Source organism: Cherax quadricarinatus, chromosome 29 (assembly GCF_038502225.1).
Source record: "Cherax quadricarinatus isolate ZL_2023a chromosome 29, ASM3850222v1, whole genome shotgun sequence".
In the NCBI taxonomy this organism is placed as follows: domain Eukaryota; kingdom Metazoa; phylum Arthropoda; class Malacostraca; order Decapoda; family Parastacidae; genus Cherax; species Cherax quadricarinatus.
This window is the reverse complement of record NC_091320.1, coordinates 33,265,113-33,282,091: the sequence shown is the minus strand read 5'-3', so window position 1 is coordinate 33,282,091 and position 16,979 is coordinate 33,265,113. Positions and strand designations below refer to the sequence as shown.

General features: G+C 41.1%; 1 protein-coding gene across 1 annotated transcript in view; it reads left to right on the top strand.

The window, feature by feature from the left end:
• LOC138853388 (zinc finger MYM-type protein 1-like) overlaps positions 1-16,979 on the top strand; it is a 38,293-nt gene that overhangs the window by 15,602 nt on the left and 5,712 nt on the right. Inside the window, exon 3 of the mRNA XM_070089774.1 lies at positions 4,628-5,805. Within this exon, the coding sequence (XP_069945875.1) occupies positions 4,666-5,805 (1,140 nt within the window). The 5' untranslated portion in view covers positions 4,628-4,665. The remainder of the gene's footprint in view (positions 1-4,627; positions 5,806-16,979) is intronic.

The following is a 16,979-nucleotide window of genomic DNA, read 5'->3' as shown; positions in this document are numbered from 1 at the left end:
GAGTGGACAAGAAGTGGAATGACCTAGACGAAGGAATAGTGGTGGCAGGTTCCATACACAGTTATAGGAGCAGGTATGACAGGGCCCACGAGGCGGGAGTGAATATGGCAAGCGGCAAGTTGAGAAGCGGGGTCAAGAGTTGAGACCAGCAACCACATATAGATAAGTACACACACACGCACCAACGAAGTCGTGGGGCCAGGAATTGTGAATCGACCAATGCAACCACAAATAGGAGAGTGCAAATAGATGAACACACACACACTGGTGGAGCACCTAGAAAGGAATGAGTTTATACACGATACCCAGCATGGGCTAAGGGAGGGGAAATCCTGCATCATAAACCTGCTGGAGTTTTTGTGATACAGGCAAGAGAGGGGTGGGTAGCCTGCATTTTCTTGGACTGTAAGAAGGCTTTCGACACAGTTCCACACAAGAGATTAGTTCAAAAACTAGAGGAGCAGGCAGGAATAACAGGAAAGACACTATAATGGATCAGAGAATACCTGACAGGGAGGAAATAAGTGATGGTAAGTGATGAGGTGTCATAGTTGGACGCCTGTGACGAGCGGAGTTCCATAAGGGTCAGTCCTAGTGCCGGTGCTGTTATTGGTATATGTGAATGATATGACGGAAGGAATAAATTCAGAGGTGTCCCTTTTTTGCATGCAGTGTGAAGCTAATGCGGAGAATTCAAGTAGATGAGGATCAGGTAGGATTACAAAGGGATCTGGACAGGCTGCAAGCCTAGTACAACAACTGGCTTCTGGAGTTTAACCCCAAGTGCAAAGTCATGAAGAATTGGGAAGGTCAAAGAAGACCGCAGACAGATTACAAGCTCTGGAAGGAAGAGGGGGGCAAAGGCTGCTAACCTCACTCAAGGAAAATGATCGCGGGGTGAAAGCAATACCGAACACATCTGAGGCGCATATCAACCAAATAACTGCTGCAGCATATGGGTGCCTGGCAAACATAAGAATAGCGTTTCGACACCTGGGTAAGGAATCATTCAAGACTCTGTACACCGTATATGTCAGGCCCATACTGGAGTATGTAGCACCAGTATGGAACCCACACCTGGTCAAGCACGTCAAGAAATTAGAGAAAGTGCAAAAGTTTGCAACAAGAGTAGTCCCGGAGCTAAGGGGTATGTCCTACGGGGAGAGGTTAAGGGAAATCTACGTGACGACTCTGGACAACAGGAGGAATAGGGAGACATGATAACGACATATAAAATATTGAGAGGAATTGCCAAGATGGATAGAGACAGGATGTTTCAGAGCTAAAAGGGGTCACAACTGGAAATTGAAAACTCCGGTGGGTCACAGGAATGCTAGGAAGTATTTCTTCAGTCATAGAGTTGTCAGGAAGTGGAACAGTCTGGAGAGTGATGTAGTGGAGGCAGGATCCATACATATCTTTAAGAAGAGATACGATAAAGCTCGTGGAGCAGGGAGAGAGTGGACCTAGTAGCGACCAATGGTCGCTATAAATATACACACTGCCTCGGAGGAAGGAGGCAGAGTGATTGCCTGGGAGGAGACGCGAGAATAGGAGAGTGTAACGAGGACAGGGAAAAGCTGCAAACGTATCTGAACAAACTACAAGATTGGTCAGATAAATGGTTGCTTGAATTCACCCAGCACATACAAGGTCATAATGGCCAGGAAGAGGGACAGAAGATCGGACACAGAGTATAAAACAGAGGATGCAAACCTCACTCAGAGAGAAACACCTAAGGCTGATAAATTAGACACATGTGCAACACTTGAGTATATTTATTGTGGAAACGTTTCGCCACACAGGGGCTTCATCAGTCCTATACAAAGAAGACTGGTGAAGATCAGGAGGAGTTTGAAGTAATCAGTCCCTCAGCCTGGAATCGATGTAATCAGTCCATTAATTTGTCGGTTCTCTGAACCATTTATCTACATACCTAAGGGTGAGTATAGTGCCTAGCATTTCGCCAGAGACTCGCGTCAATCGAGTATCTCCGGAAACCAATGCTCGCTTATCAAATTTAAGAGTATCCTTCACCAGTCTCAACAAAGTTTTTTTTCCGATAACTTTATACAGCGTGTCTCAGACCCATCTTGAAGTACGCAGCACCAGCATGGAACCCACACCCGTGGAAGCATGTTAAGATAAATGAGAATCAAGACTACGGTGCTACTCCCCTGCTCCTAGGCTGAGGGACTAATTACCTCATCTTCTACTGTCTTCTATATATGTTATAGTCTTCGGATTATGTCCATTTTTTGCACTGATAAAGCCTCTGGATGGCGAAATGTCTCCACAGTAAAGATACCCAGATGTTCCACATGTGTCTAATTCATTGTTGTCGGTATTGTTTACCATTGATACAGTCATGTTAAGAAGCTGGAGGAAGTGCAGAAGTACACAGCAAAGTTTGTTCCTGAGTTAAGGGGCATGAGTTATGAGGAGAGACTAATGGAATTAATTCTAACGAATTGGAGGATAGAAAAGCCAGGGGAGAAATGATAACAGTACACACAATACCCAGGGGAATTGATAGGGCAGACAAGGGCAGGCTGAGAGTCGAGAAACGGGAACTCTGGACCACTGCTATAAGTTAAAGCTACAGATGAGCCATTGGAATGTCAGGAAGTATTTCTTCAGTCTCAGAGTGGTCGAAAAGTGGAATTATCTCGATGACGAAGTGGAGACAGGCTCCATGCTTAACTTTAAGAGCATGTATGACATAATATGGCCCACGAGACTAGAAAGGAGTGAACCAGCAAGCTAAAAATTGAGAGACGGAGCCAGGAGCTAAGACTAGACCAGTGCAATATTGAATCCAAATAACTGTTCTTAAAATTTAATACTTGAAATATTACTTTTTCATTTTATTTTTGCGAATTAATCTTTTTTTGTAATCATTATTACTTACTAAAATTTTATTAAACACCATATTTACTACCAGTCAGTTTTACTTTTGTACATTAATCATTATTTTATACTTTTCATAACATTTTGTTGCCAAATTTTCAAGTTTGTATATTCAACTCCAACCTTTATATTATCCTTTGTACCTGTGTACCTGTCTACCATCTTACTATCATATTATGACCAAGTCATTGCCATTGTTATTTTTTACTTATTATTCTTTTGGTACTTTAATTTGTGAATTTTATTTTGTCAATTTAAATCTAGTTATACTCTTGATCTTGTTAACAACCTATATCAGACCCTAGTGCAATTGCAAGTACCATTTTAATTTGTATTTTTATATAAGGTTATACCTAGTTGTATTTTAGCTCATTGTAGCTCAATACATAGACAATACCTAAACTAACTATACCTAGTTGTATTTTAGCTCATTCTAGCTCAATACATAGACAACACCTAAACTAACTATACCTAGTTGTATTTTAGCTCATTCTAGCTCAATACATAGACAACACCTAAACTAACTATACCTAGTTGTATTTTAGCTCATTCTAGCTCAATACATAGACAACACCCAGGGCCGGATTACCGCATAGGCAAACTAGGCATTTGCCTAGGGCCCCGGGCATTTGGGGGCCCCACGGTCCAAGGGGTTCAGGGGCTCATCCAAGACTGCGCACATGGTGCAAGTGTAAAGGGGTCCCTACCTAAAAAGCTCAAGTGTTTGGAGAGTAAAATTGATTTTTAAAAATTAATCAAAACAAAAATAAATAATGAAATAAAATAAAATAAAAATAAATAAACCTAACCATAGATGGCAACACTCAACACGCCTTTGTTTACATCAGAACAGCTGTGTTTTCCCGCTGATGGGTGAGTATGGGAGATTCCTCTCCAATTTTCTGTAGTAATTACACGTTATCTAGACTTGTACTGTGACAAATTAACTGAAGTGTTGTTGATAGACATTGATGTGTATGGATAAATTTTGTTTTCGCCTCTAAATGTTAAGGGAGGTACCTGATAGGGTTACTTGACCAGTAAAGACGCATGGACCAGTGAAGACGCATTTTTGGTAAAAATACTATAAAGAAAAACCTAAAAACGCAAACTGACTTCCGTTTGTAGGTTTTAAAAGCACTTTGTCCTGTCTTTAAGTCTTTATCATTTCAATAACAGATCTCAATTGATTGATGTTCTACATCACTTCCGTCGCAAATGCTTAGTTTTCAAGTTGCGACGGAAGTGATGTAGAACATCAATTAATTTACTACATATTTCCCCAGAAACACATAAGCCACATCAGAAAATCGTTGGTTGGGTGAAACTGAAAATTGCCCCTGCATTCTTTAATTCTCATGTCCTTATCTATGGTGGTAGGCCATATATCATGCAAAACATAATGATTAGTTTAGTTATGAAAATGGTAATATAAATACCATTGTGCATTGTTCTTGGACTCAGTATGATTTCTGTTTAAGTAAATTGGAGATCAAGGAGGATGAATTAGTAAAATATTCGTAGCCCAAATTACTAACCTAATCTATGGTAAAAGTTCTGTATATGACTCCTTTCTGGTAACGTTTTGAATTTTTAGATGCGCAGCCAGAGGAAAGGGGGCTACAAGGGCCATATCCCCCCAATTGACAGAAAACAAATTAATAATAAAAAATTAATAATAATTGATAATGAAAAATTTGTATTTGCATGATTACAGACAGTGATACATCCTCATTATGGCATCTCGTGAACGTGATGTTGGACGTTCTTATGCGAGTGGCTCACAGAAAAGAAAAGAAAATTCAAGAAGAAGAGCAGAAAAAGAAAGATGTAGGAAGCTGCAGAAAGATCACAGACATGCTCACGAAAACAGTTTCTGATGTTACCAGTACAGTTGAATCTGCAGATACGTCAGATCATACAGGAAGCACCACTCACAGGAGCTGCATTTTAGCCAGTGTATTTCGTGCACAGAAAAAAGGCTTATTGGATTCTCATTTGGAAAATCAAACTGAAAAAGAGCGCACTTATTGGAGAAAAGTTCTAGAAAGAGTTGTTGCTGTTGTAAAATTCTTAGCTCTAAGAGGACTTGCTTTCCGTGGAGAAAATGAGGCTTTTGGTTCGGAAAACAATGTCAATTTCCTAGGGATCATAGAACTGTTAGCACAATTCGATCCATTCTTAGCAAATCATGTGTCACGCCTTGGGAATGCAGGAAGAGGCACTGTATCTTACATGTCATCTACTATATGCAATGAATTTATTGAACTGATGACTAAGAAGGTCCTCAATAACATCATAGCAGCTGTGAAAACTGCAAAATACTTTGCAATAAGTGTAGATTCAACACTAGATATTTCACATACAGATCAATTGACATTCATTGTTCGCTTTGTCGACTCCAGTGGTAAGCCTGTAGAGCGCTTTATAAAATTCATTCCTCTTTCAGGCCATGATGGAGAAACAATGATGAATGTAGTACTGGATACTCTGCTTGAACATGATCTCTCTATTATGGATTGCCGTGGCCAGAGCTACGACAATGCAAGTAACATGTCGGGTAAATATAATGGATTGCAAGCCCGTATCAAGCAAATCAACCCACTTGCTGAATATGTGCCCTGCTCAGCACATTCTCTTAATCTTGTTGGGTCATGTGCTGCGGAGTGTTGTGTCGCTGCAGTTTCATTTTTTGGACTTTTACAAGCACTCTTTAATTTTTTCTCTGCTTCAACGCATCGGTGGAGTATACTCAAGTCAACCATTCACGGAGATGTCATCAAATCATTATCAACAACAAGGTGGTCAACGCAGCATGATGCAGCACATGCTTTGAAAGACAGCTTTGCTGAAATACGTTCTGCTTTGATCCAAATAGCAGAGGATGAAGACCAGGCAGCAACTACAAGAAGCGAAGCAGCCAGCTTAACATCAAAATTGGAAGATTTTGAATTGGCCTTACTCTGTGTGCTTTGGGACTGTATGCTGTATAGCCCTTGTGGCTTAGCGCTTCTTTTTTATTATAATAATTTGGGACTGTATACTGGAACGGTTAAATGCCACGAACAAGACACTTCAGAAAATTGAAATTGAAATGGCTACTTGTGCTAACCTCTATGCAGGCTTAGTGGAATTTGTAAGCTCACTTCGCAATGATGAAGCTTTTGAAATGTTTGAAGAGAAAGCTAAACTGCTGGTGAAAGACTACAGTTACCGGGCTGATCATCAGCGGTCAAGGAAGAGGAAACGCAATTTTGAAGAGCCAGACAATGAAATTGTGTTGCTACCAAGGCAGAAATGTAAGACAGCTACATACTTCGTCATTCTGGATTCACTGATTACAGAATTGGTGAAAAGAAAAGAAATCTACCAGAATCTCAATGACAAGTTTGGATTTCTGTTCAAAATTACTACTATGCCAGATGCAGAATTGAGAGAAGCTGCATTAAAGTTGCAACAACACCTTTCAGCAGATGTTCAGGACACATTTGTTGAAGAAATAGTTCATTTTTCTGGGTATATGAATCAGATTAAAGCTCCACCTGAAAAATGTGCGCCCTCAGCTGCTTTGAAACATTTAAGAAATGCAGGTATCTCAGAAACCTTCCCTAATGTTGACATAGTGTATCGCCTTTACCTAACACTTCCAGCTACTAACTGTGAAGGAGAACGTTCATTTTCTGTTTTGAAAAGAGTGAAAAACCAGCTCCGTTCAACAATGAGCCAAGACAAATTGTGTAACCTAGCCTTGTTGACCATTGAGTCTGATCTAACAAGAAATATTGATTTTCAGAATATAATTGATGATTTTGCCAATATGAAATCCAGAAAAAAGTTTATTTAAGAAGTGCCTGTGAATATAAACAATTATTTACTTTCTTGAGTTTATATGATTTGATAGTCTTATGCATGATGCAATGATAACAATAATGGTCAGTGATTTATAAAGGGAATAATAGTGCTGTAGTGGTTATGCTGAATATAATAGGTACATGATGTCACTACTTTAATAGCCTAATCTAGTAATACTATGCTGTCTTGAGTTTATTCTCTTTAAAATGCATGATTTAACAAGATAGTTATAATGGCTGTTGGTAAATGGTTTTGGTTGTCTTGATGTACTTTCCCTATTAAATTTAATCTAAATAGCCAGAATGTATTTAATTAGACCTTAAACAGGCTCACACCGACCCCCCACCCCCACCCCCAAGCTGGAAGGGGTCGCTTCGCTTACCGGTAACTCAAAGGGGCCCCGCCAATCTGAATAGCCTAGGGCCCGGAGACTTCTTAATCCGGCCCTGACAACACCTAAACTCATTATATTAGACCTTAGTGCAATTACAAGAGTGAGTCTGGTTCCACTTGTAATTTGTTTTTTTGTTTTTTATAGTATTAGTTTATACCTAGTTGTACTTTAGCTCATTCTAGCACAACACATTGACAATATCAATTTCATTATGTTTATTAGTGACTATACTCTATATGACCAAAGTGCTTTAGCGGTATAAGAACATAAGAACATAAGAACGAAGGAACACTGCAGAAGGCCTACTGGCCCATGCGAGGCAGGTCCAAGTCTCCTACCGGCTTAAGCCAATGCACCCAACCTAGTCAGGTCAGGTCACATTGACTTAAGGGAGGAACACGGCAACCGACCTGGTAGCACAAGCTATCAGGTCTAACTCACACCCACCCACATCCACTCATGTATTTATCCAACCTATTTTTAAAGCTACACAACGTTCTGGCCTCTATAACGGTACTTGGGAGTTTGTTCCACTCATCCACAACTCTATTACCAAACCAGTACTTTCCTATATCCTTCCTGAATCTGAATTTTTCCAACTTAAAACCATTGCTGCGAGTCCTGTCTAGGCTAGATATTTTCAGCACACTATTTACATCCCCTTTATTTATTCCTGTCTTCCATTTATACACCTCAATCATATCCCCCCTAATTCTACGTCTTTCTAGAGAGTGCAGATTCAGGGCCCTTAGTCTATCCTCATAGGGAAGGTTTCTGATGAAGATTGAGACACTTATGCAGCATATGGGAATCTTTATTCAGGAAACGTTTCGCCACGCAGTGGCTTCATCAGTCCAATACAAAGAGGAAGGCGTAAGGAGAGGAGGAGAATGAGGTAATCAGTCCCTCAACCTGGAGTCGATGTGTTCAGTCCATCAATCTTGTAGAATGTACAGCATAGGGCCGTAGACGTGGCTTATATACTGTAGTGAGGTGACGTGAAGCAGTTGGAGGCGGGGTCATAGTGGTACCATCCACTAGTCGAAGTAGGTCTTCGTCCAAAGGTTGAACAAGTGTTGAAGAATTCTTTGTAACAAGATCCCATGATGCTGCTGTGTCTGACAGTTGTGATGAATGGTTTGAAAAACCGACATGTTGAAGATTGAGACACTTATGCAGCATATGGGAATCTTTATTCAGGAAACGTTTCGCCACGCAGTGGCTTCATCAGTCCAATACAAAGAGGAAGGCGTAAGGAGAGGAGGAGAATGAGGTAATCAGTCCCTCAACCTGGAGTCGATGTGTTCAGTCCATCAATCTTGTAGAATGTACAGCATAGGGCCGTAGACGTGGCTTATATACTGTAGTGAGGTGACGTGAAGCAGTTGGAGGCGGGGTCATAGTGGTACCATCCACTAGTCGAAGTAGGTCTTCGTCCAAAGGTTGAACAAGTGTTGAAGAATTCTTTGTAACAAGATCCCATGATGCTGCTGTGTCTGACAGTTGTGATGAATGGTTTGAAAAACCGACATGTTGAAGATTGAGACACTTATGCAGCATATGGGAATCTTTATTCAGGAAACGTTTCGCCACACAGTGGCTTCATCAGTCCAATACAAAGAGGAAGGCGTAAGGAGAGGAGGAGAATGAGGTAATCAGTCCCTCAACCTGGAGTCGATGTGTACAGTCCATCAATCTTGTAGAATGTACAGCATAGGGCCGTAGACGTGGCTTATATACTGTAGTGAGGTGACGTGAAGCAAGTGGAGGCGGGGTCATAGTGGTACCATCCACTAGTCGAAGTAGGTCTTCGTCCTACGTCCTTCGTCCTTCGTTCAACCTTTGGACGAAGACCTACTTCGACTAGTGGATGGTACCACTATGACCCCGCCTCCAACTGCTTCACGTCACCTCACTACAGTATATAAGCCACGTCTACGGCCCTATGCTGTACATTCTACAAGATTGATGGACTGAACACATCGACTCCAGGTTGAGGGACTGATTACCTCATTCTCCTCCTCTCCTTACGCCTTCCTCTTTGTATTGGACTGATGAAGCCACTGCGTGGCGAAACGTTTCCTGAATAAAGATTCCCATATGCTGCATAAGTGTCTCAATCTTCAACATGTCGGTTTTTCAAACCATTCATCACAACTGTCAGACACAGCAGCATCATGGGATCTTGTTACAAAGAATTCTTCAACACTTGTTCAACCTTTGGACGAAGACCTACTTCGACTAGTGGATGGTACCACTATGACCCCGCCTCCAACTGCTTCACGTCACCTCACTACAGTATATAAGCCACGTCTACGGCCCTATGCTGTACATTCTACAAGATTGATGGACTGAACACATCGACTCCAGGTTGAGGGACTGATTACCTCATTCTCCTCCTCTCCTTACGCCTTCCTCTTTGTATTGGACTGATGAAGCCACTGCGTGGCGAAACGTTTCCTGAATAAAGATTCCCATATGCTGCATAAGTGTCTCAATCTTCAACATGTCGGTTTTTCAAACCATTCATCACAACTGTCAGACACAGCAGCATCATGGGATCTTGTTACAAAGAATTCTTCAACACTTGTTCAACCTTTGGACGAAGACCTACTTCGACTAGTGGATGGTACCACTATGACCCCGCCTCCAACTGCTTCACGTCACCTCACTACAGTATATAAGCCACGTCTACGGCCCTATGCTGTACATTCTACAAGATTGATGGACTGAACACATCGACTCCAGGTTGAGGGACTGATTACCTCATTCTCCTCCTCTCCTTACGCCTTCCTCTTTGTATTGGACTGATGAAGCCACTGCGTGGCGAAACGTTTCCTGAATAAAGATTCCCATATGCTGCATAAGTGTCTCAATCTTCAACATGTCGGTTTTTCAAACCATTCATCACAAGGTTTCTGATACATGGGATCAACTTTGTCATCCTCCTTTGTACATTTTCCAGAGAATTTATATCCATTCTGTAATAAGGTGACCAAAACTGTGCAGCATAATCTAAATGAGGCCTAACCAAGGATGTATAGAGTTGAAGAACAACCTGAGGACTCCTATTATTTATGCTTCTTGATATGAAGCCAAGGATTCTATTAGCTTTATTGCGAACACTTATGCACTGTTGTCTTGGTTTCAGATTACTGCTAACCAGAACTCCTAAATCTTTTTCGCAATCCGTAATATTAAGATCTACATTATTTAGTTTATATGTGGCATGATTATTGTCCTGTCCAACATTTAGAACTTTGCATTTGTCTATATTAAACTGCATCTGCCACTTCTCCGACCACTGCATCAGTCTATTCAAATCTTCCTGGAGTGCTCGAATGTCCTCGTCAGAATGAATTCGACGGCCTATTTTGGTGTCATCGGCAAACTTGCCGATGTCGCTCTTTATGCCCTCATCTATGTCGTTTATGTAGATTGTGAACAGCAGGGGGCCCAACACTGACCCCTGTGGAACACCGCTCGTGACACTTCCCCACTCTGATTTCTCCCCATTTATGCAAACTCTCTGCTGCCTATTTGTCAACCATGCCTCTATCCAGGAAAAAATTTCTCCTCCTATTCCATGTGCTTTAATTTTCCTCAATAGTCTCTGATGTGGGACCCTGTCAAAAGCCTTACTGAAGTCCATATACACAATATCATATTCATTACCATGATCTACCTCCTCAAATACCTTAGTGAAAAAAGTTAATAAATTCGTAAGGCAGGAACGCCCCTTTGTAAAACCATGCTGAGATTCGTTGATTAATTTATGCTTTTCAAGGTGGCTACGAACTGCCTCGGCAATTATTGATTCCATAAATTTTCCCACTATGGAGGTTAGGCTTATTGGTCTATAGTTCGAAGCTAAGGACCTGTCACCTGTTTTGAAAATAGGTATCACATTTGCCATTTTCCACTTATCTGGCACCATGCCAGTTTGTAGTGATATGTTGAAAAGATTAGCCAAAGGTGTGCTAAGCTCCTCTTTACATTCCTTTAGAACCCTTGCATACAGTTCATCAGGGCCTGGGGATTTGTTAGGTTTTAATTTATCTATTTGCCTAAGGACCATGTCACTTGTGACCCTAATAGTACACAGTTTATTATCGTCCTGTTCTACATAATTTATCATTACTGGAATATCGCTGGTATCCTCCTGTGTAAAAACTGAGAGGAAGTATGTGTTAAAAATTCTACACATTTCCTTATCACTGTCAGTGAGCTGACCCGAGGAACTTTTGAGTGGGCCTATCTTGTCCCTGATCTTACTTCTGTATACCTGAAAGAATCCTTTTGGGTTAGTCTTCGATTCTCTTGCAACTTTAACCTCATAATCTCTTTTTGCTTTTCTAATTCCCTTTTTTATTTCTCTCTTTAACTGAATATATCGATTTCTCAATTGCCCCTCTCCTCTTTTGATTTGCCTATATATGCCTCTCTTTTGACCAATCAGATATTTTAATCTATTGTTCATCCATTTAGGATCATTTTTGTTTGATCTGATTTCCCTATTTGGAACATAATTTGACTGAGCAGCTAGAACTATGCCCTGGAAAGCATCATATCGGCAACCATCACCACCTACCTGACCCTTAGTCAGGTCATTCCAGTTCAGCCCACCTAAGTAATTTTTCAGTCCTATGAAATCAGCCAAGCGAAAGTCAGGGACGGAGACTTGATTGCCATTATTAGGGGAATTCCATGATATATTAAAACTGAGTGATTTGTGATCACTTTCCCCAAGCTCATCATTAACCTCAAGATTATTAATTAGTGTTTCCCTACTGGCAAGAACCAAGTCAAGGAGGTTATTTCCCCTAGTTGGCTCTGTCACAAACTGTTTTAAAAAACAATCCTGGATCGTATCAAGAAAGTCACCTGACTCTAAATTTCCTGTCAAATTGCTCCAGTCAATCTGTCTATAGTTGAAATCTCCCATTAGCACAACATTTTCGTATGTAGATGCCTTACGAATTTCGTCCCATAGAAGTTTACTGCACTCCCTATCAAGATTTGGGGCCCTGTAAATCACACCCAAAATTAGTTTTTCTCGGCCCTCGAGAAGCTGTAACCAAACAGATTCAGTGGCTGACGCTTCTAATTTAATATCTTGTCTAACACAACAATTTAAATTGTCTCTGACATACATCGCTACTCCACCACCTTTCCTGTTGACCCTGTCAGTGTGGAATAATTTATAGCCTTGTATGTGACATTCAGAGGGCATCTCTCTATCTTTCAGATTGAGCCAGGTCTCTGTTATAGCAATAATATCTATGTCTCCTGCACTTGCAATTAATCTTAGCTCATCTATCTTATTTCTTACACTCCTGCTATTAGTATAGTAAACCTTAAGGGAGCTAGTCCCTTGCTGCCCTCTGCTGTCCCCCTTTGTTTGCTGACCTGATCTATTGTCTTTATTTATAACTTCATGCTGAATGCCTTTTATACATTTACTGTTTCCAACCCAAGTGTTGCAACCTGCTTGTTTCCCACACACACCCATACCTCTATCTTCCATCAGTTTAAAATCATAGGCATTTCACCAATGGCCTTCTCAATCGAGTCTGCAAGTGCTACCACCCCAGCCCCAGAGAGATGTACCCCATCCCTTGCATACATATCATGTTTGCCATAAAAGTTGTTCCAGTTGTCAATGAATGGGATTGCATGTTCCTTGCAGTATCTGTCTAGCCAGCAATTTACACCAATTGCCCTAGACAACCATTCATTTCCTACTCCCCTTCTAGGCAAGATGCTACATATGATTGGGATCCCTCCCTTAGACTTAATGAAATCTATAGCTGACCTGTACTTATCTAGCAGCTCTTCTCTCCTACCCTTCCCAATATCATTTCCACCAGCACTGAGACAGATAATGGGCTTGCTCCCATTACCTGACATGATATTATCCAGCCTGTTGACAATGTCCCCAACACCAGCTCCAGGGAAGCACACTCTATCTCTCATCTTCTTATTCCTATTACAAAAAGCACGGTCAATGTATCTTACCTGAGAGTCACCAACCACAAGAATGCGCTTACCTCCATTAGCAGGGGCAGTAGTACCCTTACCTTCACTGGCCACTGAAGTACATTCATCCTGAAGAACAGAGAAGCGATTTCCTACCTTCAGATCTTCACTCTTAACTTTCCTTACTCTGATGCGCCTTCCATTACTGTGAACTACTCGCCACTTGTAGCAGGTGCTGGGCTGCACCTCACTGCTGGTAGCCGTTGCTGCCACCCCAACTACAGCCTCCTCACAGCGAGAGACAGACTGCACCTCGCTGCTAGAAGCCTCATTCCCCACAACTCCAGCCACCTCACACTCTCTCCCAGACCCATTGAGGTGGACCTTCAGCCTCCTAATCTCCTCCTGGAGAAGCAAGACCTCCTCCTTCAACTCTCCAACCCCAATTTTTAAAACACTGCAGAAGCAAGCCATGCTTTGTAACCGTCCACACTAATCCCCAAGGCAGCTCAGGGTCTGTGACCTCACCAAACCTCCCACCACTACAGAATTCAGTATTAGAACTCACCACATAATACAGGATATAAACAACCACTATTTAAACCTAAAAGATGAATGATCACGTTGACCCTGATCTAAACCTCCATAATCTAACACACAATCAAAACTTATTGGAAAGTAACTGCCTTTATTACACAGCATCACAAGCCAGCACTATCCTGAACACTGCTCACAGCCTATCAGTTCTTAACTACAACATCAGGTCCTTAAGCAAACACTATGATGACCTCCTGGCACTCCTTGAGTCACTAAAGACACCCTTCTCCTGCATTATTCTTACTGAGACCTGGCTTAAGCAGGACACAATAGATATCTACCCACTACCAGGATACACAGCAATCCACAACTGCACACCATACCAAGTTGGGGGGTGGTACTGCAATCTATTACTCTAACCAACTATCTTGTATTAGCACTAATTGCTTTAGTGATGAATATGGGGAATACATTTTTGCTAATTTTACTGTAAAAAACCTCAAGACACCTATAACAATCGGTCCCATATACCGGATACCCCACACAAACATCCCAAACTTCAGTGAGAATCTAAAGTCACTAATAACAAACAGACAAATGAACAAGCACCACCTTCTCTTAGCTGGAGACTTCAATATCAACCTTGGCCTACCAGATGATCAGACTGTAACTGATTTCATCAACAATATGAACAACACACTTTTCATACCAACAATAAACCAACCAGGCTGACTGAGACAAGTGCAACCATAATAGACCACATATGGACCAATATACTAGCCCCCCTTAAATCAGGGATAATCACAGACAGCACTACTGACCACTACCCAACCTTCCTCTTAACAAACATTAGTAAGCCACCACTCGAATACAACAAAGTTTCATTTAGACTCCATGACGAGGCCTCAATAAGGAATTTCACAGCAGACCTAGAAACTGTTGACTGGGCTACTGAATTCTCCAATGCCAATGGTACTGACGATTGGACAGACATTTTTCTTAACAAAATACTTAGACTATACAACAAACATTGTCCTATAAAAACGAAACAGATCACGAATAAACGGCTTGGTTGCCCATGGCTAACCAGCAGCATTCTGAAATCCATTGATAAGAAACACCAATATGAAAAGCAATATAGACAGGGCTTAATACACAAAGATATTCTTAAACAATATTCAACAGTTCTCACCAAATTAATAAAGAAAGCCAAACAACTGTACTACTCCAGCAGATTCACTGACACAAGAGAAGATATAAAAAAGACCTGGAAAACACTTTCCCAGATTCTGGGGACCCACAAACTGAAAAAAAACAAGAATATTGTTCTAACTAAACCTCATGAAACACCACTGCATCCCACTGATACAGCTAACAAGATAAACAACTTCTCAAACATAGGATCTAATCTCGCCAGTAAAATCCCACGTACCAATGCCCATGCCGGGGACTACCTAGATGGGAATTTCCAAAATTCCTTCTAGTACCAACTGAGCCCATGGAAGTCACCGCGATCATAAAGTCACTTAAAAATAACTCTGGGAATCTGTCTCACGTCCCACCATTATTGTACAAGCGAGCGGCCCATGTCCTTTCACATGCTATTACATTACTTTTTAACAAGTCACTAGAAACTAGCACTTTCCCGACACTACTCAAGACAGCAAGGGTTACATCAATACATAAAGGTGGTGACCCTACAGATGTAAACAACTCTAGGCCAATATCAGACTTACCATTGCTATCCAAAATCTTCGAGAAACTCGTGCACAGGAGACTATATTCATTTATAACGTCACAAAACATACTCAACCCCTGCCAATTTGGATTCAGGAAAAATAAAAGCACTAGTGATGCAATTATAAAAATGCTAGACCTGCTTTACACAGCATTGGAAAATAAGGAATATCCGCTAGGAATTTTTATTGACCTAAGAAAAGCATTTGACACAGTAGACCACAGCATCCTACTCCACAAACTTGACCACTATGGCATAAGAGGCCATGCGCTTGCATATTTTAAATCCTACCTTTCTAATAGGTATCAGTATGTCACCATTAAAGACACAGCCTCATCAATACGGCCACTTGATACTGGAGTTCCGCAGGGAAGTGTCCTTGGACCCCTGCTCTTCCTCATTTACATCAATGATCTTCCAAACATATCCCAACACCTGAAACCCATTCTCTTTGCTGACGACACGACTTATGTCATCTCCCACCCTAATCTTGCCGCCCTCAACACCATTGTTAACGAGGAGCTGCTCAAAATATCAACTTGGATGACAGCCAATAAACTTACACTTAACATTGACAAAACCTACTATATTATGTTTGGTAGCAGAACAGGTGTTGCGCAACTTAACATTAAGATCGACAACACTCTAATTGCCAGACATAATGAGGACAAATTCCTTGGCCTATACCTCGACAACAACCTAAATTTCAGCACCCACATCCAACACATAACAAAAAAAGTATCCAAAACGGTGGGGATCCTCTCCAAGATACGATACTATGTGCCGCAAACTGCCCTTCTCACACTATACCATTAACTTGTATATCCATACCTCACTTATGCTATCTGTGCTTGGGGTTCAACTGCAGCAACACACCTAAAGCTAATAATAACCTAACAAAAAGCCGCAGTAAGAGTAATCACTAAATCCCATCCCTGGCAACACCCCCCCCCCCCCCACTCTTCATAGATCTAAACTTACTCCCTGTTCAGAACATCCACACTTACTACTGTGCAATCTATATCTACAGGACCTTAAATTCTAATATTAACCTTGACTTAAAACACTTTCTTGATAGTTGTGACAGGATCCACAGGCATAACACCAGACACAAACATCTCTATGACATTCCCCGTGTTCGACTAAACCTTTACAAAATTCAATGTATTTCAAAGGACCTAAAATCTGGAACACTCTACCTGAAAACTCTAGAACTGCAGACACATTCATCACTTTCAAAACTACAGTTAGAAAACATCTTATCTCCCTGATCCACCCCGACAACTAACTACATGATAACCACCTGGTGGTTCACAATTACACTCACTCACCCACTGACTATAAACCCAGAAATACTAATCTTAATCTTAAAATAATAAATCCTAACTAGTCATAAGTTTGCCTATGATACTCCAATATAGACACTTTGTATCGTGCCATAACAAAAGCATTCACATTGCTAAACTCACAAATTATGATGTCACTTAGCCTTAATACCATAATCTGTAAGGATTAATCTAAGTCTGCCCGAAATGCCTAGCCATGCTAGGTGTCCTAGTGGCCCCCTCT